General features: G+C 36.5%; 1 protein-coding gene and 1 pseudogene across 3 annotated transcripts; one reads left to right on the top strand and one right to left on the bottom strand.

Moving 5' to 3' along the window:
- The first annotated feature begins 230 nt into the window (after positions 1-230).
- LOC107817809 (glucuronokinase 1-like) lies at positions 231-13071 on the top strand (annotated as a pseudogene).
- A 108-nt stretch (positions 13072-13179) lies between these two features.
- On the bottom strand, positions 13180-25380 carry LOC107792772 (uridine kinase-like protein 5). Of its 3 annotated transcripts, none has more exons than XM_075234430.1 (15): positions 25236-25379; positions 24713-24831; positions 23970-24061; positions 23684-23753; positions 23467-23582; positions 22903-22999; positions 22611-22690; positions 21816-22010; positions 21598-21681; positions 21459-21519; positions 15789-15849; positions 15518-15611; positions 14208-14280; positions 14041-14123; positions 13180-13686 (listed from the first exon to the last, which is right to left on the bottom strand). In XM_075234430.1, the coding sequence occupies exons 2-15, from the start codon at positions 24825-24827 to the stop codon at positions 13525-13527; spliced, it is 1383 nt and encodes a 460-aa protein (XP_075090531.1). In that variant the 5' UTR covers positions 24828-24831; positions 25236-25379; the 3' UTR covers positions 13180-13524. The 3 variants fall into 3 exon arrangements, 2 of the variants coding, with proteins under 2 accessions (XP_075090531.1, XP_075090530.1); XM_075234429.1 differs by having other exon boundaries at positions 24713-24836; positions 25236-25376; XR_012701270.1 differs by lacking the exon at positions 13180-13686 and having other exon boundaries at positions 14048-14123; positions 14208-14457; positions 24713-24836; positions 25236-25380.
- Between the last annotated feature and the right edge of the window lie 446 nt (positions 25381-25826).

Here is a 25826-nt window from a genome sequence, read left to right on the forward strand (position 1 = left end):
GAAGGAGAATACATCTGCGAATTTTATAACAACTCTTTTGAGCTACTGGCAATGAAGGGTTTCCAGAAGCGCAATGTCATTAGACATTTTTGCAGTCATGAAAGAGTTAAAAGTATCATGCTATGGATAGAGAACAAATTTCTACTTTACTTTTGGGCTTTTTGTGACGTATCTTCCACTTCTTCTCGCTTTCTGTTTGATGTATATGTGTGTACTTGTGTGTTTAACTCATTCTTCTTGTATCACAGGTGAACCGGTTGCAGAGTGAGGGTTACTATGGAGGTGTGCATTTACTTATGGCAATTTGTAAGATTTTTCATAATTTTTGCAAGGATAACAACATTTCTCTACGTGAGGGAAATTTCACTATCTCCTATGATACTAACATTCCCCGACAGGTAGAGCTTAACCCTGCAAGGTTTATCTGCTCCTAGATGGTACCATGTTTGGTGTTTTTGTGAGTAGGTGTCAAGAAACCTTATACATGTTGTTCAGATATTCCAAAATATTTTTTTGGCCGTATTTATATCTTTATTTTGAAGCCAGAAACATCATATGAAATTTAGATGACAAAAAAGACCAAGCAACAAATTCAATGTTTTAGGTTTTCCTAAAATGTTCGGTTACTCGATTTTAGACGGTAATATGGCCAACTTTTCATAACATTTGTCATGACATAATATTCATTATAACAAATTTGTGGATCATGACATTTGCCATGACATAATATCCATTATTAGGCCAAGGATTTCTTGCTATAAATAGAGTAGTTTCTCCTCATTTGAAAACACACCAATTCAAGAGCTTTTCACTTTTGTTTTTCTTTCTCCTCATTTATTTTATTATAGAGTATTTTATAAGAGAGTGAGTGTTGAGAAACACTTGTGTGAACCCTTTCTTTGGAGTGATCTTGTGAGGTTATTCTCTTGGAGTATTTGGGATTAATTAGAGTGTTTACTCTAATATTGTACTCTCTTTTATACTCTTGTTGGTATAGTGAAATTGCTCATCTCCGCTTGTGGACATATGTCACCTTGACCGAACCACGTTAAATTTGTGTCTTCTTTATATTCTTTAATTGCCGTTATTATCAACTTCCATTGTCTTTGTTATTGGCATTATACCGTTGTTTGGCTAAATTTCGCACTACCCGGGTTCCCGATCCTAATAAATTGGTATCAGAGCCAGATCTAACCGGGTTAGTTTAAATAGCCAAAATGACTCTAACAAAGTCTTATGTTGAGAAATTTGATTGAAGTGCAAACTTCGGAATGTGATAATTAAAGATGGAAGCTATCCTAATTTAGGATGGCTTAGATTTGGCACTGCAAGAAAAGGAGAAGATGCCGGATAAGATGACGGACGAGGAGTTTGCCGTCATAGACAAAAAAGCAAAAGCATATATTATTTTAAATCTTTCAAATGGGGTTTTGCGTGAAGTTACAGCAGAAAGCTCAGCCAAAGGCATATGGGAAAAGCTTAAAACCATATGTATGAAAAGAATAGTAGAAAACAGGCTTTACCTAAAGCAAAAACTCTACACTTTTCGTATGGCTGAAGGTACCTATATACTTACTTATCTTGATACTTTTGATTCTCTTCTTATGGATTTAAGTAACATAGATGCTGAAATCAAAGATGAGTATCAAGTTGTGTTATTGCTTGTTTACTTACCCTAGTCGTTTAAACATATAAGAGATAATATGCTTTATGGAAAGGATAATATCTTTTATAAAGATATCAAATCTATTTTGAAATCAAAAGAACAAATAGATAGAGATATTATTGGGGAAACTAGTGGGAACCAAGGGGAAGGCTTATTCATAAGAGGTAGATCCAATAAGAAAGATTCAAGTAGTGAGAAACCTAAATCAAGGTCAAAATCCAGATACAGAAATTTCATGTGCAAATATTGTCATAAGAAAGGTCACATTATTTCTGAATGCTTTAAATTGAAAAACAAAGAAAAGCATATAGAAAAGAAAAATGAGCACAAAAATACTGACACTGCCAAAGCAAGCGTAGTTGCTGAGGAGACTAGGGGAACTATTTTTTTAGCAACTAATAATAGTTTCAAATCTAACAATGAGCGAATTTTAGATTCGAGTTGTTCTTATCATATGTGTCCCAGTTGGGATTTATTTACCACATATGAATCTATTGGAGCTAGAGTTGTCTTGATGGACAACAATGTTGCCTACAAAGTTATTGAAAAAGGTACAGTCCGAACCAAAATGTACGATGATGTGGTGAGAACTCTCACCGATGTTAGACATGTTCCTCACTTGAAGAAAAATCTCATCTATTTGGGCACTCTAGAATCTCTTGGGTGCAAGTACACAGGTGAAGGTGAAGTTCTGAAAATTTCTCATGGTGCTCTTGTGATCATGAAAGAACGCAGATCTGGTACGTTGTATACTATTTTGGGATCTACCGTTACAGGTTCTGCTGCAGTTTCAATATCAGATAAATCAGATTCTGACATCACCAAATTGTGGCATATGCGATTGGGGCATATGAGTGAAAAAGGTCTTTCCATCCTCAGTAAAAGAGGTCTCTTATGTGGCCAAAGTACTGGAAATATGGAGTTCTATGAACATTGTGTGTTCTGGAAGCAGAAAAGAGTCAGTTTCAAATCTCCAACGATTCATAGAACAAAAGGTACTTTGGATTACATTCATTCAAATCTTTGGGGTCCATCACGTACCCCATCAAAAGGTGGTTCCAGGTATATGTTAACTTTCATTGATGATTATTCAAGGAAAGTTTGGGTTTATTTCCTGAAAAATAAAAGTGGTGTTTTCTTAAATTTCAAACAATGGAAAGTTTTGATTGAGAAGCAAACAGGAAAACAGGTTAAGCGGCTTAGAACAGATAATGGCTTGGAATTTTATAATGATGAATTCAACGAATTTTGCAAGAATGAAGGAATTGCTCGACATCGTACTGTGAGAATGACACCTCAGCAAAATGGTGTGGCAGAAAGGATGAATAGAACTCTTTTAGAAAGGGCTCGTTGCATGATTTCAAATGCTGGGTTGACAAACGCCTTTTGGGCAGAAGCTATCTCTACAGCTTGTTTTATTGTCAACCGAGCTCCTTCTGTACCTTTGAACTTTAAGACTCCAGAGGAAATGTGGTCAGGTACTCCTGCTAATTATTCTGATTTAAAGATATTTGGTTGCCCTGCATACATGCATGTAAATTATGGAAAATTAGAGCCAAGGTCTAAAAAGTGCATTTTCCTTGGGTATGCATCTGGGGTGAAAGGATACCGACTATGGTATCTTGATCCCATGGTACCAAAATTTATAATTAGCAGAGATGTAACCTCTGATGAATCCTCTATGTTACATTCTAGAAAAGAGTCTTCTAGTTCTTGTGATACAGATAAAGGAAAGTGTACACAGAACCGGGTGGAGATTGAGATTGGCATTCTTTCTGTGCCAAGCTCATCAACTTTGGAGCAAAATACAGTTGAAACTCCTGAAGTTGAGACAGAAGCTGAAATTCCTGAAGTTGAGACTCCTGAAGTTGAACCAGAAGAAGAGAAGTATTCTATAGCCAAACATAGACCAATAAGAGAAGGTAAACATCCATTAAGGTTTGGAGATTATGTTGCATTTGCTTTTTCAGTTGCACAGGAAACTGAAGAAATTGGAGAACCATCAAAATATTCAGAAGTAGTTTCTGGTGCTCACTCAGCCAAGTGGTTGATTGCAATGAATGAAAAGAAATTGAGTCTCTCCACAAGAATGGTACTAGGTCTCTTGTGAAGCCTCCATCAGGAAAAAGAATTGTTGGTTGCAAATGGGTCTTCAAGAAAAAGGATGGCATTCCAGGGGTTGAAGATGCGAGGTATAAGGCACGATTAGTTGCAAAGGGCTATAGTCAGGTACAAATAGTTGATTTTAATGAGATTTTCTCACCTGTTGTTAAACATAGCTCTATTCGTGTCTTGCGTGTCTTCGTTGCCATGTATGATTTGGAATTAGAACAACTTGATGTTAAGACAGCTTTCTTACATGGCAAACTTGAGGAACAAATATACATGCATCAACCCGAAGGATTTGAAATTGAAGGAAAAGAAGATCATATTTGCTTGTTGAAGAAATCCTTGTACGGATTAAAGCAGTCTCCAAGACAATGGTATAAAAGGTTTGATTCATTTATGTTGGGTCATGGTTATTCGAATAGCATGTATGATAGTTGTGTTTACTTCCGAAAGTTAAATGATGGTTCATTTGTGTACCTATTATTATATGTTGATGACATGCTCATTGCTGCTAAGGATTTAACAGAAATTCACAACTTGAAAAGTCAGCTGAAAAGTGAATTTGAGATGAAAGATTTGGGAGCAGCTAAGAAAACCCTTGGCATGGAGATCAAAAGAGATCGAAAAGCCAACAGTCTATTTCTAACCCAGAAAAAGTACTTGGAGAAAGTATTGGAGAGGTTTGGCATGAAAGATGCTAAACCAGTTAGTACCCCTCTTGCTGCTTATTTTAAGTTATCAGCTGCTCAGTCCCCGCAGTCAGAGGAAGAAGAGAGGTACATGGCACAGGTTCCTTATTCCAGTGCAGTCGGCAGTATTATGTATGCAATGGTTTGTATACGTCCAGATATTTCACAAGCAATGAGCGTGGTAAGCCGGTATATGGTTTGCCCTGGTAAAGCACATTGGCATGCTGTGAAATGGATTCTCAGATACTTGCGAGGTACTTCAAACACATATTTGTAGACTCAGATTATGCAGGTGATCTTGACAAAAGAAGATCACTGACAGGCTATGTATTTTGCATCGGTGGTTGCGCTATTAGTTGGAAAGCTACATTACAACATGTAGTAGCTTTATCTACTACCGAAGTAGAATATATGGCAGTGACCGAGGCGATCAAAGAATCTTTATGGTTGAAGGGACTATTTGTGGAACTCAGTTTATACCAAGGTGGTATTACCATTTTCTGTGATAGTCAAAGTGCCATTCACTTGACTAAAGATCAAATGTGTCATGAGAGGACGAAGCACATTGATATAAAGTATCATTTCATCCGAGAAACCATTGCTGAAAGAAAAGTCTCTGTTCAGAAGATCAACACTAGAGACAATCCTGCTGACATGTTTACAAAACCTCTTCTAGTGTCCAAGTTCAAGCTTTGCCTGAACTTGATTGGCATTTATGAAGAATGATTTTGCCCATTGGGGTTTTTGCGGAGAAGGTGGAGCAAATTTACTATATATAAGCCGAAATTAGGCCAAGGTGGAGATTTATAATATGGCCAACTTTTCATGACATTTGCCATAACAGAATATCCATTATAACAAATTTGTGGATCATGACATTTGCCATGACATAATATTCATTATTAGGCCAAGGATTTCTTGCTATAAATAGAGGAATTTCCCCTCATTTGAAAACACACCAATTCAAGAGCTTTTCACACTCGTCTTTTTTTCTCCTCCTTTATTTCATTATAGAGTATTTTATAAGAGAGTGAGTGTTGGGAAATATTTGTGTGAACCCTTTCTTTGGAGTGATCTTGTGAGGTTATTCTTTTGGGGTATTTGGGATTAATTAGAGTATTTACTCTAATCTTTTACTCTCTTTTGTACTCTTGTTGGTATAGTGAAATTGCTCATCTCCGCTTGTGGACATATGTCACCTTGACCGAACCACGTTAAATTTGTGTCTTCTTTATATTCTTTAATTGCCGTTATTATCAACTTCCATTGTCTTTGTTATTGTCATTATACCGTTGTTTGGCTAAATTTCGCACTACCCGGGTTCCCGATCCTAATAAATTGGTATCAGAGCCAGATCTATTCGGGTTAGTTTAAATAGCCAAAATGACTCTAACAAAGTCTTATGTTGAGAAATTTGATTGAAGTGCAAACTTCGGAATGTGATAATTAAAGATGGAAGCTATCCTAATTTAGGATGGCTTAGATTTGGCACTGCAAGAAAAGGAGAAGATGCCGGATAAGATGACGGACGAGGAGTTTGCCGTCATAGACAAAAAAGCAAAAGCATATATTATTTTAAATCTTTCAAATGGGGTTTTGCGTGAAGTTACAGCAGAAAGCTCAGCCAAAGGCATATGGGAAAAGCTTAAAACCATATGTATGAAAAGAATAGTAGAAAACAGGCTTTACCTAAAGCAAAAACTCTACACTTTTCGTATGGCTGAAGGTACCTATATACTTACTTATCTTGATACTTTTGATTCTCTTCTTATGGATTTAAGTAACATAGATGCTGAAATCAAAGATGAGTATCAAGTTGTGTTATTGCTTGTTTCCTTACCCCAACCGTTTAAACATATAAGAGATACTATGCTTTATGGAAAGGATAATATCTTTTATAAAGATATCAAATCTATTTTGAAATCAAAAGAACAAATAGATAGAGATATTACTGGGGAAACTAGTGGGAACCAAGGGGAAGGCTTATTCATAAGAGGTAGATCCAATAAGAAAGATTCAAGTAGTGAGAAACCTAAATCAAGGTCAAAATCCAGATACAGAAATTTCATGTGCAAATATTGTCATAAGAAAGGTCACATTATTTCTGAATGCTTTAAATTGAAAAACAAAGAAAAGCATATAGAAAAGAAAAATGAGCACAAAAATACTGACACTGCCAAAGCAAGCGTAGTTGCTGAGGAGACTAGGGGAACTATTTTTTTAGCAACTAATAATAGTTTCAAATCTAACAATGAGCGAATTTTAGATTCGAGTTGTTCTTATCATATGTGTCCCAGTTGGGATTTATTTACCACATATAAATCTATTGGAGGCTAGAGTTGTCTTGATGGACAACAATGTTGCCTACAAAGTTATTGAAAAAGGTACAGTCCGAACCAAAATGTACGATGATGTGGTGAGAACTCTCACCGATGTTAGACATGTTCCTCACTTGAAGAAAAATCTCATCTATTTGGGCACTCTAGAATCTCTTGGGTGCAAGTACACAGGTGAAGGTGAAGTTCTGAAAATTTCTCATGGTGCTCTTGTGATCATGAAAGAACGCAGATCTGGTACGTTGTATACTATTTTGGGATCTACCGTTACAGGTGCTGCTGCAGTTTCAATATCAGATAAATCAGATTCTGACATCACCAAATTGTGGCATATGCGATTGGGGCATATGAGTGAAAAAAGTCTTTCCATCCTCAGTAAAAGAGGTTTCTTATGTGGCCAAAGTATTGGAAATATGGAGTTCTATGAACATTGTGTGTTCGGGAAGCAGAAAAGAGTCAGTTTCAAATCTCCAGCGATTCATAGAACAAAAGGTACTTTGGATTATATTCATTCAGATCTTTGGGGTCCTTCACGTACCCCATCAAAAGGTGGTTCCAGGTATATGTTAACTTTCATTGATGATTATTCAAGGAAAGTTTGGGTTTATTTCTTGAAAAATAAAAGTGGTGTTTTCTTAAATTTCAAACAATGGAAAGTTTTGATTGAGAAGCAAACAGGAAAACAGGTTAAGCGGCTTAGAACAGATAATGGCTTGGAATTTTGTAATGATGAATTCAACGAATTTTGCAAGAATGAAGGAATTGCTCGACATCGTACTGTGAGAATGACACCTCAGCAAAATGGTGTGGCAGAAAGGATGAATAGAACTCTTTTGGAAAGGGCTCGTTGCATGATTTCAAATGCTGGGTTGACAAACGCCTTTTGGGCAGAAGCTATCTCTACAGCTTGTTATATTGTCAACCGAGCTCCTTCTGCACCTTTGAACTTTAAGACTCCAGAGGAAATGTGGTCAGGTACTCCTGCTAATTATTCTGATTTAAAGATATTTGGTTGCCCTGCATACATGCATGTAAATGATGGAAAATTAGAGCCAAGGGCTAAAAAGTGCATTTTCCTTGGGTATGCATCTGGGGTGAAAGGATACCGACTATGGTATCTTGATCCCATGGTACCAAAATTTATAATTAGCAGAGATGTAACCTCTGATGAATCCTCTATGTTACATTCTAGAAAAGAGTCTTCTAGTTCTTGTGATACAGATAAAGGAAAGTGTACACAGAACCGGGTGGAGATTGAGATTGGCATTCTTTCTGTGCCAAGCTCATCAACTTTGGAGCAAAATACAGTTGAAACTCCTGAAGTTGAGACAGAAGCTGAAATTCCTGAAGTTGAGACTCCTGAAGTTGAACCAGAAGAAGAGAAGTATTCTATAGCCAAACATAGACCAATAAGAGAAGGTAAACAACCATTAAGGTTTGGAGATTATGTTGCATTTGCTTTTTCAGTTGCACAGGAAACTGAAGAAATTGGAGAACCATCAAAATATTCAGAAGTAGTTTCTGGTGCTCACTCAGCCAAGTGGTTGATTGCAATGAATGAAAAGAAATTGAGTCTCTCCACAAGAATGGTACTAGGTCTCTTGTGAAGCCTCCATCAGGAAAAAGAATTGTTGGTTGCAAATGGGTCTTCAAGAAAAAGGATGGCATTCCAGGGGTTGAAGATGCGAGGTATAAGGCACGATTAGTTGCAAAGGGCTATAGTCAGGTACAAAGAGTTGATTTTAATGAGATTTTCTCACCTGTTGTTAAACATAGCTCTATTCGTGTCTTGCGTGTCTTCGTTGCCATGTATGATTTGGAATTAGAACAACTTGATGTTAAGACAGCTTTTTTACATGGCAAACTTGAGGAACAAATATACATGCATCAACCCGAATGATTTGAAATTGAAGGAAAAGAAGATCATATTTGCTTGTTGAAGAAATCCTTGTACGGATTAAAGCAGTCTCCAAAACAATGGTATAAAAGGTTTGATTCATTTATGTTGGGTCATGGTTATTCGAATAGCATGTATGATAGTTGTGTTTACTTCCGAAAGTTAAATGATGGTTCATTTGTGTACCTATTATTATATGTTGATGACATGCTCATTGCTGCTAAGGATTTAACAGAAATTCACAACTTGAAAAGTCAGCTGAAAAGTGAATTTGAGATGAAAGATTTGGGAGCAGCTAAGAAAACCCTTGGCATGGAGATCAAAAGAGATCGAAAAGCCAACAGTCTATTTCTAACCCAGAAAAAGTACTTGGAGAAAGTATTGGAGAGGTTTGGCATGAAAGATGCTAAACCAGTTAGTACCCCTCTTGCTGCTTATTTTAAGTTATCAGCTGCTCAGTCCCCGCAGTCAGAGGAAGAAGAGAGGTACATGGCACAGGTTCCTTATTCCAGTGCAGTTGGCAGTATTATGTATGCAATGGTTTGTACACGTCCAGATATTTCACAAGCAATGAGCGTGGTAAGCCGGTATATGGTTTTCCCTGGTAAAGCACATTGGCATGCTGTGAAATGGATTCTCAGATACTTGCGAGGTACTTCAAACACATGTTTGGAGTTTGGGAAAAATACTAACACTTTAGTTGGTTTTGTAGACTCAGATTATACAGGTGATCTTGACAAAAGAAGATCACTGACAGGCTATGTATTTTGCATCGGTGGTTGTGCTATTAGTTGGAAAGCTACATTACAACATGTAGTAGCTTTATCTACTACCGAAGTAGAATATATGGCAGTGACCGAGGCGATCAAAGAATCTTTATGGTTGAAAGGTCTATTTGCGGAACTCAGTTTATACCAAGGTGGTATTACCATTTTCTGTGATAGTCAAAGTGCCATTCACTTGACTAAAGATCAAATGTATCATGAGAGGACGAAGCACATTGATATAAAGTATCATTTCATGCGATAAACCATTGTTGAAATAAAAGTCTTTATTCAGAAGATCAACACTAGAGACAATCCTGCTGACATGTTCATAAAACCTCTTCCAGTGTCCAAGTTCAAGCTTTGCCTGAACTTGATTGGCATTTATGAAGAATGATTTTGCCCATTGGGGTTTTTGCGGAGAAGGTGGAGCAAATTTACTATATATAAGCCGAAATTAGGCCAAGGTGGAGATTTGTAATATGGCCAACTTTTCATGACATTTGCCATGACAGAATATCCATTATAACAAATTTGTGGATCATGACATTTGCCATGACATAATATTCATTATTAGGCCAAGGATTTCTTGCTATAAATAGAGGAGTTTCTCCTCATTTGAAAACACACCAATTCAAGAGCTTTTCACACTCGTCTTTTTTTCTCCTCCTTTATTTCATTATAGAGTATTTTGTAAGAGAGTGAGTGTTGGAAAATATTTGTGTGAACCCTTTCTTTGGAGTGATCTTGTTAGGTTATTCTCTTGGGGTATTTGGGATTAATTAGAGTATTTACTCTAATTTTTTACTCTCTTTTGTACTCTTGTTGGTATAGTGAAATTGCTCATCTGCGCTTGTGGACATATGTCACCTTGACCGAACCACGTTAAATTTATATCTTCTTTATCTACTTTAATTGTCGTTGTTATCAACTTCCATTGTCTTTGTTATTGTCATTATACCGTTGTTTGGCTAAATTCCGCACTACCCGGGTTCCCGATCCTATCATAGACTCTGTAGTTTATCATTGTTTACGAAATTGGTTCCAGAACAGGCTTCAAATCATGGTGTAAACTGTTTTCTTAACAGCTTAAATTAAGCTTAAATGAGTTTTTAGTGCTGGTCAATAAAAGCTCATGTGGCTAGGTATTTTCTTTATATTATTAGCAAATCCTTTATCCAGTTGAGGCCGCTCAACTCAATTATTTAACTAGCCCTAGGAGAGTGCTCAAGCTTCAGTTGAGTATTGACAAAAGTTTGAAACTGAGCTTTAGCTACTTGTTGACTAATCAATCCCAAAGAAGCTTCAACCGAGTCAATCTCCAGCCAAATATCTAGCAACTTGATTTTCTTCTTACAACCCTACCTACTGCTTCAAGTACTTGGAGGCTGGTTTGACTCTGCACTTTTCTCGCTTTAGATTCTCCCCGGCATTTGGTTAACTGTAGAGGAAACAACTTCAGTTTGGTGTGAGATTTCTTCTAGTTTTATACTGTATAGTCTCTTTGTCTACGAAGACTTTTAACATAGACGCTTTTTTCCTAGTTGGACAATCTTTTCGGCAATCATGTTATGATAGTAAGGTGGATTTATTCCTTTATCTATAATCAGGAGAATAAAACAGTACCTTGGAATAGGCTCACACAAAACAATATAACATATGTTGAACGTAGGACCTACAAAAAGATAGTAGATTTGGATCGTATATGGTCTAATAAATTAGCATCTTTATCTTGATTTCCAATGTGATGAAAGGTTTACGTGTAGAATTTTAAGGATCATGATACAACTCCTTGATTTTTCTTAAGTTTTTGGTTTTCCTTCTTCATAAGTCTTTTCTTTGTTTCCTACTTCCCACATCGCCACCATCTCTTTATCTCATATAAAGTGTTAAAATATATATTAATTTCTTTTGCTCATTGACAATTTCTTGAATTTAGCAACTGTTATCATTGCTGTTGGTCATACTTATGGTAGAGAAAACATTCATGATAATCACTTATTGAAAAGGTTTGATTCATAATTAAAAAACTTTCCACATTCCAGAGACAGGGCTTTCGGGTTCCAGTGCTATTGTAACTGCTGCATTGAATTGCCTTATTGGCTTTTATGAAGTCAGACATCTTATCAAAGTTGAGGTAAGGCCAAACCTGGTCCTTAATGCAGAGAAATAACTTGGAATTGTAGCTGGTCTGCAGGATAGGGTGGCACAGACTTATGGAGGCCTCGTATACATGGTATAAGTGAAGACTAATAGACACATGGTCTTAATGTTGCTAGTCTGTATGACCAGTTTTTACCTTTTGCAGGATTTTAGCAAGAATCACATGGATGAATTTGGTCATGGCATACATACACCCATGGATATTGCTCTTCTCCGGCCTCTTTACCTCATCTACGCTGAGAATCCCAGCGATTCTGAAAAGGTCTGTACCGTTTACACCTTTGAGTCATTGTTTACTTTTAACTCTGCATTCAATTTAAGCTATTGAACTATATTTGACATGATACAAGAGGTTAAGGACGGGAACTTGAAGAGGGGACAGTTTAGGTTGTAGAGGACCCTCTATTTTCAGCATCATGGTCACCTCTTGTATTTTCCACTAATTTGTTAAGCAATTTTGATGATGGAAGGCGTAATTGCTGCAATAGATTTATAGGTGAACATGAATATCACTATTTCTGGGCATTAATTGATAAAGCATTTCTCTAATCCAGGTCCATAGTACAGTTCAACAGAGATGGTTAGCAGGTGATGAGTTCATTATTTCAACCATGGAAGAGGTTGCAAACATAGCTGTAGAAGGACAAAAAAGCGCTGCTTGAGAAGGACTATGCTAAGCTAGCAACCCTCATGAATCATAATTTTGATCTAAGAAGGTAAAACATATGGCAACTTTCTATGATCGATTGGAAGTTTTTTATTAGTTAACCAACTAGGTGATGCCAAGGTTTAGTCATTGTTACACTTACATTAACCTGCATAGGAATAAGTGTAACATTTAAGAACCTCCAGTTTTAGAGAACTCCTAATGTGCCTTGAGACGTAGTTAATTGATTGATGCCTTTTCTGCATCTTCTATTGCAAAACTCACTGTAATTAAATGTTGTTTTGTATTGTCAAAGATAGAGTTGGTATACTCAAATGAATTGCTGAAATTCAATATATGAATGATGTAGGCGTATGTTTGATGACGATGCCCTTGGAGCTGTGAATGTAGAGATGGTTGAGGTGGCTCGAAGGATAGGTGCTGCATCAAAGTTCACAGGAAGCGGTGGGGCTGTGGTTGTATTCTGTCCAGATGGGCCTTCACAAGTGAAGCAACTCAAGGATGCATGCCAAGAAGCTGGTTTTGTTTGTGAGCCAATTAAGGTCATGCCTTCGTTTTTAAATGATATTGATCTTCAAACTCTGGCTTCAAAGTGAAAATGGTGGCAGGTTCTCCAATTTTGGACCAGTTATTTTCTTTCATTTTGTAGTGCACGCACACTACTAATACAAAGCATCATTTGTTTCCTGTAAAAGAATATCTTGAGGATTTATGCATCTATATATGCAACTTGAATAGTCCGATCCATTGAAAATATAAGCGAGATCAACTTTGTACTTTTCCGTCTGCTCCCAGTGTGTTTAATTGGTCATCTTTTCTGAAGGTTATTACTCGGGGATGGTTGTTTTAAACTTGAGGGATGACAGGAACGAAGAGGAAAAATAGATCTTTAAAAAGAGAACTATGCTGTTAAAATCAAACATAAAAAGAGAACTTACAGAAGGTATATACACATTCTCAAAGCAGGTGCAACAATAGTATTGCGAAATGCAAGAACTTCTAATTACAACTCTATGGTCATGCCTCACGGATATCTCTCTTATCATAAAATCTCATGATCCTTTATTTGTCTTTCATCCCCTCGAATAAGTAAAATCTTGCTCTTTCTAATTAAAAGAAAAGGGGGCAAAGCGCGATATCTTTCTAAACTGTCAATTAAGACTAACCCACATTTCGATTATGAGTAGAAATCCATCCCTGAATAAAAGAGGGACAGAACTTGCATGGCTGAATCTATGGAGGAGTAACTCGACTACCAGTACCAAAATAACGGTCTCCAAATTCACCCATACCAGGAATCACGTGGAGGTCCTTGTTAAGAGTTGTGTCAATCTCTGATGTTACAATCTTCAATCTTGGGAATTTGTTGCATACAGCATGTAATCCCTCGGGGGCCTGCATGATTAATTAAGTAATATGTTCAAAACTATCTGACACAAAATACTCCCTCTGGTCCAAATACTCGTCATTTTGGCAACTAAATTTGTGTCAAACTACTTCCGTTTTAGAAAAACAAAGAAGTCATATTACTGATATAATTAATGGATTGTTAATTAAGTGAGATGTTTAAAGTGAGGCAAAGGGTAGTTTGGAACAAATACTCTTATGATTAATGCTACTAAACGTCTTTCTTAAGGGGTGTTCAAAAATCATAAAAGACAGAAGGACTGGAAGAAGTACAATGGTAAACTATCTGAAACAAAATACTATGGGTTTTGACTTTTGCAATTGTTGAATACGATTACTCACTGATATCAGGTTTAAGAAAATGATGTTAGACTCTGGTACACCTTTGCTAAGAAGCACAGAAATAGCTTTCACTGCAGAATTCCCTGGACAGTAATTAACAATTCATTGATTAGTAGACAAAGTTATTCAGGAATTTATTGATTGACGGAAAGCAAAGCATTTCCAACCTGTAGCTAGTACTGGATCAAGCAGCAAAACATGGCGACTTGCAATATCTTTTGGTAGCTTCTCGTAGATCAACTGTAATGTTGCTGGGATCGGTAAGAAACTGCATTTTTCTATATGTCCTGCTATTAAGCTCTTTGTTGTTGGAGATTTTAAAAGTGCAAGTCAAAGTACAAGTGTGAATGAGGAGAAATTGTCTGTATGGATTGGAAACAACTCTTTCAACCACTTTATAAAGGCGTGCTTTGTTTTCTGGACAAAATAGAATTCATATTATAAAGGTGCTTAGCAATTACTCCATTTAAAAGATGATGACTTCTTTTAAAGAAAATAACCTTGCTATCTTGCTTTAAAGCTTTGAGGTTTATTTAGAACTCGACTTCAGTCTTCAAGTCCAAACAAAAGGTTGCGCAGTTAATAACAAAACTAACTTTTTATTTGTTTAAAATTCGAGATATTTACATTATAGTACTAATAGATACAATGTCTTAATTTGGAGGCATGTCTACCACGAATAGGCATACAGTCAAACCTCTCTATAACAGTCTCGTTTGTTCCGAATATTTTTGGATGTTATAGCGAAGTGCTGTTATAGAGCATATATTATAACATAACATGAAAACTGGTTCCGGAAAAGCTTGGTTTTTATAGTGAAGTGTTGTTATATAAGGATATTGTTATATAGAGGTCTGACTGTACTTGTTGTTATATAAGGATGTTGTTATATAGAGGTCTGACTGTACTTATTGTTATATAAGGATATTATTATACAGAGGTCTGACTGTACTTGTTTGACTTATAAAGGCATGTTATGAGAGCAGAAAACAGACAACACATGATACAGAAACCTGATGCAACAATTTACTCTTCTCCGCCGCTCTTAAATGTATAGATCACCCTACATTTTATTATTTGACTACATTTCTTTATTGCTCTTGGTGAATGTGCAGATACAGTCAAACATCTCTGTAACAACCTCGTTTGTTCCGAATATTTTTGGATGTTATAGCAAAGTGTTGTTATAGAGAGCATATATTATAACATAACATGAAAATTGGTTCCGGAAAAGCTTGGCTTTTATAGTGAAGTGTTGTTATATAAGGATGTTGTTATAGAGATGTCTGACTGTATCTAATGATGCATAATGCAGTCAGATTTTTGGCTTTATTGTTTTCCCTAGAATGATATTGGCGGAATTCTTTTTGCAGATCAACTTTTTTACAGGTACATTTTCTCTTGTTCTGGGGATTTTGAGAACAACGAGGACGGGGGAATGAGAAAATGCAATTAAACTTGAATTTGGTTGACTGACCTGCCTGCCACTTTTACCCTCCCTGTGGATTAAAATTTTGCCGATTTTGATTCCCTTGCAGCAAGCCCTCAATGCATTTTCCATGCTTTCTCCACTGATCCAAGGTAACCATGTCAACTTTCAGTTTCAATTACTGATGTTTATTACTACTACAATGGAAGATGTACTTAAATGACAGGCTACACTCTTGAGAACTGGTGTGTAACATGAAACAGAATTCTTAATTGTATGCTGGAAATTCTACCCATACTATAATAGAAATAATGAATACCTTCTAATGATCGACACTCCACACAAGCTTTTACAGAAAACGACACCACTGTAAACAGATCCTGCAAAAGAGGGAAAGACAATTTTTTCAGCAGATTCCTATGAGTTTAAGTTTTGTACACCATAGTGCATAGGGTTTTTCATCTATAACAACATGTAACTCTGTATAGCAAGCCTAATATGATAACCTAGAAAATAAAATCATAACCTGCTGTATCCGGCTATTTACACGGTTTAATATTGTAATATGGCCAAATTTTTATGACATTTGTCATGACATAATATCCATTATAACAAATTTGTGGATCATGACATTTGCCATGACATAATATCCATTATTAGGCTAAGGATTTCTTGCTATAAATAGAGGAGTTTCTCCTCATTTGTAAACACACCAATTCAAGAGATTTTTACTCTTGTCTTTCTTTCTCCTCCTTTATTTCATTATAGAGTATTTTGTAAGAGAGTGAGTGTTGGGAAACACTTGTGTGAACCTTTTCTTTGGAGTGATCTTGTGAGGTTATTCTCTTGGGGTATTTGGGATTAATTAGAGTATTTACTCTAATTTTATACTCTCTTTTGTACTCTTGTTGGTATAGTGAAATTGCTTTTCTCCGCTTATGGACGTAGGTCACCTTGACCAAACCACGTTAAATTTGTGTCTTCTTTATATTCTTTAATTGCCGTTATTATCACCTTCCATTGTCTTTGTTATTGTCATTATACCGTTGTTTGGCTAAATTCCGCACTACCCGGGTTCCCGATCCTAACAAATTAGTATCAGAGCCAGATCTAACCGGGTTAGTTTAAATAGCCAAAATAACTCTAACAAAGTCTTATGTTGAGAAATTTGACCGAAGTGCAAACTTCGAAATGTGGCAATTAAAGATGGAAGCTATCCTAATTCAGGATGGCTTAGATTTGGCATTGCAAGGAAAGGAGAAGATGCCGGATAAAATGACGGATGAGGAGTTTGCCGTCATAGACAAAAAGGCAAAAGCATGTATTATTTTAAATCTTTCAAATGAGGTTTTGCGTGAAATTGCAGCAGAAAGCTCAGCCAAAGGCATATGGGAAAAGCTTAAAGCCCTATATATGAAAAGAACAGTAGAAAACAGACTTTACCTAAAGCAAAAACTCTACACTTTTCGTATGGCTGAAGGTACCTCTATACTTACTCATCTTGATACTTTTGATTCTCTTCTTATGGATTTAAGTAACATAGATGCTGAAATCAAAGATGAGGATCAAGCTGTGTTATTGCTTGTTTCCTTACCTCAATCGTTTAAACATATAAGAGATACTATGCTTTATGGAAAGGGTAATATCTCTTATAAAGATATCAAATCTATTTTGAAATCAAAAGAACAAATAGATAGAGATATTACTGGAGAAACTAGTGGGAACCAAGGGAAAGGCTTATTCATAAGAGGTAGATCCAATAAGAAAGATTCAAGTAGAGAGAAACCTAAATCAAGGTCAAAATCCAGATACAGAAATGTCATGTGCAAATTTTGTCATAAGAAAGGTCATATTATTTCTGAATGCTTTAAATTGAAAAACAAAGAAAAGCATACAAAAAAGAAAAATGAGCATAAAAATACTGACACTGTCGAAGCAAGTGTAGCTGCTGATGAGACTGAGGGAACTATTTTTTTAGCAACTAATAATAGTTTCAAATCTAACAATGAGTGGATTTTAGATTCGGGTTGTTCTTATCATATGTGTCCCAGTCGGGATTTATTTACCACATATGAATCTATTGGAGGTGGAGTTGTCTTGATGGGCAACAATGCTGCCTGCAAAGTTATTGGAAAAGGTACAGTCCGAATCAAAATGCACGATGGTGTGGTGAGAACTCTCACCGATGTTAGACATGTTCCTGACTTGAAGAAAAATCTCATCTCTTTGGGCACTCTAGAATCTCTTGGGTGCAAGTACACAGGTGAAGGTGGAGTTCTGAAAATTTCTCATGGTGCTCTTGTGATCATGAAAGCACGCAGATCTAGTACGTTGTATACTCTTTTGGGATCTACTGTTACACGTGCTGCTGCAGTTTCAATATCAGATAAATCAGATTCTGACATCACCAAATTGTGGCATATGCGATTGGGGCATATGAGTGAAAAAGGTCTTTCCATCCTCAGTAAAAGAGGTCTCTCATGTGGCCAAAGTACCGAAAATATGGAGTTCTGTGAACACTGTGTGTTCGGGAAGAATAAAAGAGTCAGCTTCAAATCTCCAGCGATTCATAGAACAAAAGGTACTTTGGATTACATTCATTCAGATCTTTGAGGTCCTTCACGTACCCCATCAAAAGGTGGTGCCACGTATATGTTAACTTTCATTGATGATTATTCAAGGAAAGTTTGGGTTTATTTCCTGAAAAATAAAAGTGATGTTTTCTTAAATTTCAAACAATGGAAAGTTTTGATTGAGAAGCAAACAGGAAAACAGGTTAAGCGGCTTAGAATAGATAATGGCTTGAAATTTTGTAATGATGAATTCAATGAATTTTGCAAGAATGAAGGAATTGCTCGACATCGTACTGTGAGAATGACACCTCAGCAAAATGGTGTGGCAGAAAGGATGAATAGAACTCTTTTGGAAAGGGCTCGTTGCATGATTTCAAATGCTGGGTTGACAAACGCCTTTTGGGCAGAAGCTATCTCTACAGCTTGTTATATTGTCAACCGAGCTCCTTCTGCACCTTTGAACTTTAAGACTCCAGAGGAAATGTGGTCAGGTACTCCTGCTAATTGTTCTGATTTAAAGATATTTGGTTGCCCTGCATACATGCATGTAAATGATGGAAAATTAGAGCCAAGGGCTAAAAAGTGCATTTTCCTTGGGTATGCATCTGGGGTGAAAGGATACCGACTATGGTATCCTGATCCCATGGCACCAAAATTTATAATTAGCAGAGATGTAACTTTTGATGAATCCTCTATGTTACATTCTAGAAAAGAGTCTTCTAGTTCTTGTAATACAGATAAAGGAAAGAGTACACAGAACCAGGTGAAGATTGAGATTGGCATTCCTTCTGAGCCAAGCTCGTCAACTTTGGAGCAAAATACAGTTGAAACTCCTGAAGTTGAGACAGAAGCTGAAATTCCTGAAGTTGAGACTCCTGAAGTTGAACCAGAAGAAGAGGAGTATTCTATAGCCAAACATAGACCAAGAAGAGAAGATAAACAACCATTAAGGTTTGGAGATTATGTTGCATTTGCTTTTTCAGTTTCACAGGAAACTGAAGAAATTGGAGAACCATCAAAATATTCAGAAGCAGTTTCTGGTGCTGACTCAGCCAGGTGGCTGATTGCAATGAATGAAGAAATTGAGTCTCTCCACAAGAATGGTACTTGGTCTCTTGTGAAGCCGCCATCAGGAAAAAGAATTGTTGGTTGCAAATGTGTCTTCAAGAAAAAGGATGGCATTCCAGAGGTTGAAGATGCGAGGTATAAGGCACGATTAGTTGCAAAGGGCTATAGTCAGGTACAAGGAGTTGATTTTAATGATATTTTCTCACCTGTTGTTAAACATAGCTCTATTCGTGTCTTGCTTGCCTTCGTTGCCATGTATGATTTGGAATTAGAACAACTTGATGTTAAGACAGCTTTCTTACATGGCAAACTTGAGGAACAAATATACATGCATCAACCCGAAGGATTTGAAATTGAAGGAAAAGAAGATCATGTTTGCTTGTTGAATAAATCCTTGTACGGATTAAAGCAGTCTCCAAGACAATGGTATAAAAGGTTTGATTCATTTATGTTGGGACATGGTTATTCGAGGAGCATGTATGATAGTTGTGTTTACTTCCGGAAGTTAACTGATGGTTCATTTGTGTACCTATTATTATATGTTGATGACATGCGCATTGCTACTAAGGATTTAACAGAAATTCACAATTTGAAAAGTCAGCTGAAAAGTGAATTTGAGATGAATGATTTGGGAGCAGCTAAGAAAATCCTTGGCATGGAGATCAAAAGAGATCGAAAAGCCAACAGGCTATTTCTGACCCAGAAGAAGTACTTGGAGAAAGTCTTGGAGAGGTTTGGCATGAAAGATGCTAAACCAGTTAGTACCCCTCTTGCTGCTCATTTTAAGTTATCAGCTGCTCAGTTCCCGCAGTCAGAGGAAGAAGAGAGGTACATGGCACAGGTTCCTTATTCCAGTGCAGTCGGCAGTATTATGTATGCAATGGTTTGCACACGTCCAGGCATTTCACAAGCAGTGAGCTTGGTAAGCCGGTATATGGCTTGCCCTGGTAAAGCACATTGGCATGCTGTGAAATGGATTCTCAGATACTTGCGAGGTACTTCAAACACATGTTTGGAGTTTGGGAGAAATACTAACACTTTGGTTGGTTTTGTAGACTCAGATTATGCAGGTGATCTTGACAAAAGAAGATCCCTGACAGGGCTATGTATTTTGCATCGGTGGTTGCGCTATTAGTTGGAAAGCTACATTACAACATGTAGTAGCTTTATCTACTACCGAAGCAGAATATATGGCAGTGACCGAGGCGATCAAAGAAGCTTTATGGTTGAAGGGTCTATTTGCGGAACTCAGTTTACACCAAAGTGGTATTACCATTTTCTATGATAGTCAAAGTGCCATTCACTTGACTAAAGATCAAATGTGTCATGAGAGGACGAAGCACATTGATATAAAGTATCATTTCATCCGAGAAACCATTGCTGAAAGAAAAGTCTCTGTTCAGAAGATCAACACTAGAGACAATCCTGCTGACATGTTTACAAAACCTCTTCTAGTGTCCAAGTTCAAGCTTTGCCTGAACTTGATTGGCATTTATGAAGAATGATTTTGCCTATTGGGTTTTTTTGCGGAGAAGGTGGAGCAAATTTACTATATATAAACCGAAATTAGGCCAAGGTGGAGATTTGTAATATGGCCAAATTTTCATGACATTTGCCATGACATAATATACATTATAACAAATTTGTGGTTCATGACATTTGTCATGACATAATATCCATTATAACAAATTTGTGGATCATGACATTTGCCATGACATAATATCCATTATTAGGCTAAGGATTTCTTGCTATAAATAGAGGAGTTTTTCCTCATTTGTAAACACACCAATTCAAGAGATTTTTACTCTTGTCTTTCTTTCTCCTCCTTTATTTCATTATAGAGTATTTTGGAAGAGAGTGAGTGTTGGGAAACACTTGTGTGAACCTTTTCTTTGGAGTGATCTTGTGAGGTTATTCTCTTGGGGTATTTGGGATTAATTAGAGTATTTACTCTAATTTTGTACTCTCTTTTGTACTCTTGTTGGTATAGTGAAATTGCTTCTCTCCGCTTGTGGACGTAGGTCACCTTGACCGAACCACGTTAAATTTGTGTCTTCTTTATATTCTTTAATTGCCGTTATTATCACCTTCCATTATCTTTGTTATTATCATTATATCGTTGGTTGGCTAAATTCTGCACTACCCGGGTTCCCGATCCTAACAAATATAACTTAAAGTCAATTCCATATATGTGCACCATATTTAGTGTGGACGATATCTGATTGTGCAAATATTTTTTAAACATCAGTGAAATTTAAACTCGTGTGAGAACATCTCCCACCTCCCTAGACTTGATGGGCTAACTTTCTGTTTAAGTGGAAGCAAATGATAATAGCAAAGTGACCTACCTGTAGGAGTGGTTATCTGCTTCTCAGTAAAAGGAAGATGACCAAGACCATGCTCCACAACCTCAAACATGAGTAAAAAGAACGTGTTTCACTACATGGTTGAAAGAGAATTCATTGACATAAGATAAAACGATCATACCAATCGTATAAGGCGGTCAGCATAAAAAACAAAGTCATGCTTGGTTGTTTTTGCATTTCGTACAAGCGTGTGCATCCCACGCATCTAGCAAAAGGGCAAATATTAAGGAACTTGTTCACCTTTGATCTTCAAGAATGTTGAAGCACAGGTCAAGCAATTTACCATACCCGTACTTGAACTGAAATAGGATCAAGAAGAGAATCTGAAGAGATGCACACCTGAAATGTGGAATGTATAACAAATACATTTGAATATATTTTGCAAAGGTGGTGCTGTCCAAGCTTTGTACGAATATGTTGAACTATTAAGTCGATTGCAACATCATTATCTGCTCCTCGTGGAATTATTACATCAGCATATTTCTTTGTTGGATGAATGAAGTCCTCAAAACCAGGTTTAACATATTTTGCATACTGCATGTCAGATAGCACAGTCAGCTTGAAAAATTTAAACTTTCCAAACAAATCAAAGATTAGATTACTAATGAATCAAGAGATACAGAACCCAATGTATGGTGAGTCATCAAAAAGGTCACTGCAACCTAATGTCGAATTGGTAAACACAGAGCAGTATTCTGTTTATATGGCACGTACAATAAATAGTTTAACTAGGAGAACAGACCCTATTGACATCCAATTTGGTAACATAGGTAAATTACAGGACCATATAGCAGATTGCCCGTGTAATTAACGGTCCAAAAGAACCTCATTATACAACATTCCTTAACCTTTGACCTGTGTGACGCAGTGCATGAGGAACTACTAAAGAAGCACGGCTAATTTCCATTACGATGTACATTAATTTCTCATGAATTTTACTGATACTGTAAAGAATATTTACACTTTTAGCAGATTTTAACCTATTGTAGCAGATAAACTGTCTTATTTTCCAGGTTACTAAACCAAAAAGGAGTCTCAAGTGAAAAAGAACTGCTAACGTGGTAACCTGCCATACAATTTAGGAGCAACAGAGAATCCATAAAGGAGCATTAAGTGCAAAAAAAAAATGCTAACTTGGTCTAGCACGTATTGGATGTTTCTGTTCCTCTCAACAGTATCTCGTCGTATCCTCCTGGCCAGCCGCACATCAGAGTCTGCGTTCATGGGTTTATTAACAGTTTAGGGAGCAATATGGAAGATTGAAAATATGTCCTAAAGGGATTTCAAATCAGAGAATTTGATTTCCAATTTCAAAAGCTAGAGTAAGGGTAAAGAGTGAACCACAAAATATCAAGTAAGCAGCTGTCTTGTTTCTCTTTCCTGTTTGGGGATAAGCGAGGGATGTTAAGGGCCAATAGAGAAGAACCTGAATCAACAAAGATCTTCATGTTCATGATTTCACGTACACGAGGATCATGTAGAATAAGAATTCCATCTAAAATGATGACATCTGAGGGATTGACCTGCATTTGATTACGAAATGTGCTAGAGAATCATCTGCGTTTGAAGTTTGGAACTTTAAAGTAAAGCTGTAAAAGCAAAATACAAAAGCCTATAATAATTGAAAATACTGTATGCTGATACATCTAACTGACTCCAGCTGCTTCAGCAATCATGATTGAACTGTGAACTGTTGCATTGTTATGGATTTTCCATCTTTTTTATTAGACTCAAAGTATGGTTTTCCTATGTGTTATACAGCTCCCATCATTTAGAAGTAGAAAACAGCAGCATCAAACAGTATATATACTGCAAGCCATGTAATCAGGAGGTAACTTATTGCTAAGATGTACAAATTCACAGCCATCAGATAGCAGTTCTAAAATCTGACTGGTACTTGATTCATGATTAGAAGCTTTGCAGTAATGTCAGATTGCTTAAGAAGAACTATACAACTCAAATCAGTGGCCAAGAAGATAAAATTTATTACCACACGGGCTGCTTCAATGCTTCTATGGCTCTTGAAATCATAATTGGGGATGCTAATTGCTTGTCCATGTTTTAATTTTTCCATACATGATAGCAGAAGCTCAGTGTTAAAGGCATCTGAAAAAGAATGCATGATGTAAACGGGCAAGTGACAGATAGAGAACTTATTCGAGCAATATTTACAATCTAGTTTGAAACCTCAAACATCAATTCCTTACCAGGATGATCAAAGTTGTAGTCGTGAACTTTCTCTAACTGCTCTGCAGTTAATGGATGATAAAATGCTTCCTGAAAGTTGAAATTAGGTTGATCAAGCGTTAGAAGATGATGAAAAGTTACATATAACAAAAGAATGAAAACTTTCCAGAATACCAATTGTTTACAGTTGAAAGACATATAAATATGATTTAATGGGACATCAAGAGGTAATTTTCAGATTACAAAGTGAGAGTGCTTATGAATACCAAACAGTAGTAGCAGAAAAAGAAGTGAGCAAGATATTACTTGATTGATTAGTACGACGCGTTGATTCTGAAGCTGTGACATAATCATATTGCAAACAGTTGTTTTGCCAGATGCAGTCCCTCCAGCAACACCTTCACAATTTTAATCATTTTAAATGATCATAAGAAACGCATGGATAGAAATTAAATACTAGTAATCGGACATAAAGATTCTCAGGCATACAAGGGTCAATATCAGCTTATTTTAATCGATATCAATCAATCAACTTTACATCAGTCCCAAACTAGTTGTGCTCGGGTACATGAATTCTCTTGTATCCATCTATTTGAGCTATGGACATTAGCTTATTTGCAGATTTAACTGCAAGGAAGGAGAAGCCAAGCTCTCCCATCTTTTATTTCTCATCGAATCATGTTACTTAACTACAGGAACAAAAAAAAAATTCTTCTTTCTCCTTTGGCCCTTTCAATTCCTTCATAGCACTTAATATAGAGTAGGCCTATCCAATCAACGCATTCCTACGTGAAAAGAAAATGCAATCGTGCGTGTGTGTGTGTTTAGTTCCAAGTCCAAGATAGTAGACACGAGGGTCATAGCCAGATGCACCGTACACTTGATGGATTTTTCTGATGGTGGATAGGTATACATGTGAAACATTACTTAAACGTCAATACATATTAGTGCTGAAACCATACTTCAAAACTACAATCTATTCAATGTAAGAACCATAAAGGTTGAATCCATCAAATTTAAATCCTGAATCTGAGAGGGTTGAGCCTTACCAATAACGAAAGGTACCTTCAACGGCACTTGTGCAGTGTCCGGGGCAGCATTTGATTGAAGCGAAAAGTGATTTTCGACACTGCTCTTCCAAGCAGAGGCCATTTGAGAATCCATCGGGCTATCCTACATGAATAGAGGTCTCATTAATTAACTGGGGCATGCAAGTGGCATTTGTCATGGAAAAAATGAACGGAATTGATCTCTGAGTTTCTAATCCTATTGAAATTCAATTTAATCAATCAATCAACTATTCCAATTTCAAACTCTATCTATATGATCTTTCTCAAGTCCAGAAAAGAAAGATGGTTGAATCTTCATTGTTTTTTCTTTTTCTCTTCAAATTATGAAGTCTACATGGAGATTGTTACACGGTCTAAAAACGATATCCTGAAGAATTTCTAATCCAACGGGTAAAAATTATGGCATAGGTGACAATGAAAAAACAAATGTACAGATGTATAAACGCTAGTTGTTGTCATATTGAAGGAATCTGAAATCATCTCAAAATGGAAATTTACGTACCTCCCGCTTAACGATAGGTGAAATTAGTATTCATTGGAGCTCTGTTGAGTGGCAATGGTATTGATAGAGAAGAGCGACGACTCTGTGTGGGTGCTCTTCTTATGGTTTGTGGTGAATTGAGGAAGAAGCAAACTGAATGAGCGGGAAAATCGCAATTGTTTTGGTCACCTATTTATCACTTGCATGTATTGTTTTGGATACCTATTTTTCATTTGCACGTCTTATTTTGGACAACTATTTATTATTTAGCATCTACAATTCTACATACCCTATATTAGAAAAGTTTGGCCACCAAATTTATGTTTCCAAACAAATAAAAGCATGACACGTTTCATTATTTTTACGAGAATTTAATTTTAACACTTATATATGCCCCATTTTGCCTCAAAGGGCTTTGGTCTAGCAATAAAATGTACCGATGGACAAAAATAAAAGGTTGGTACTTAAATGAAAAAGAATAAAGGGAGGGACCCATTATTCGTCAAGTTTTGAATCATACGCCACTAATTCTTAGAAATTTCTCGATTATAAAGAAAATATAAAGTTAAGGGTGCTTTGGCAATTTGTTATAGATGATTTTGATTACCGTAT

The sequence above is a fragment of the Nicotiana tabacum genome, chromosome 17, assembly GCF_000715075.1.
Source record: "Nicotiana tabacum cultivar K326 chromosome 17, ASM71507v2, whole genome shotgun sequence".
Taxonomy (NCBI): domain Eukaryota; kingdom Viridiplantae; phylum Streptophyta; class Magnoliopsida; order Solanales; family Solanaceae; genus Nicotiana; species Nicotiana tabacum.

Coding starts and splice junctions, on each gene's coding strand:
- LOC107792772 (XM_075234430.1), bottom strand. CDS start 24,827: ATGGATTCTCAAATGGCCTCTGCTTGGAAGAGCAGTGTCGAAAATCAC. Junction 23,754..23,969: donor GCGTCGTACTAATCAATCAA/GTAATATCTTGC, acceptor TTCAACTTTCAG/GAAGCATTTTATCATCCATT. Junction 22,011..22,610: donor TCCAATACGTGCTAGACCAA/GTTAGCATTTTT, acceptor TCTGACATGCAG/TATGCAAAATATGTTAAACC.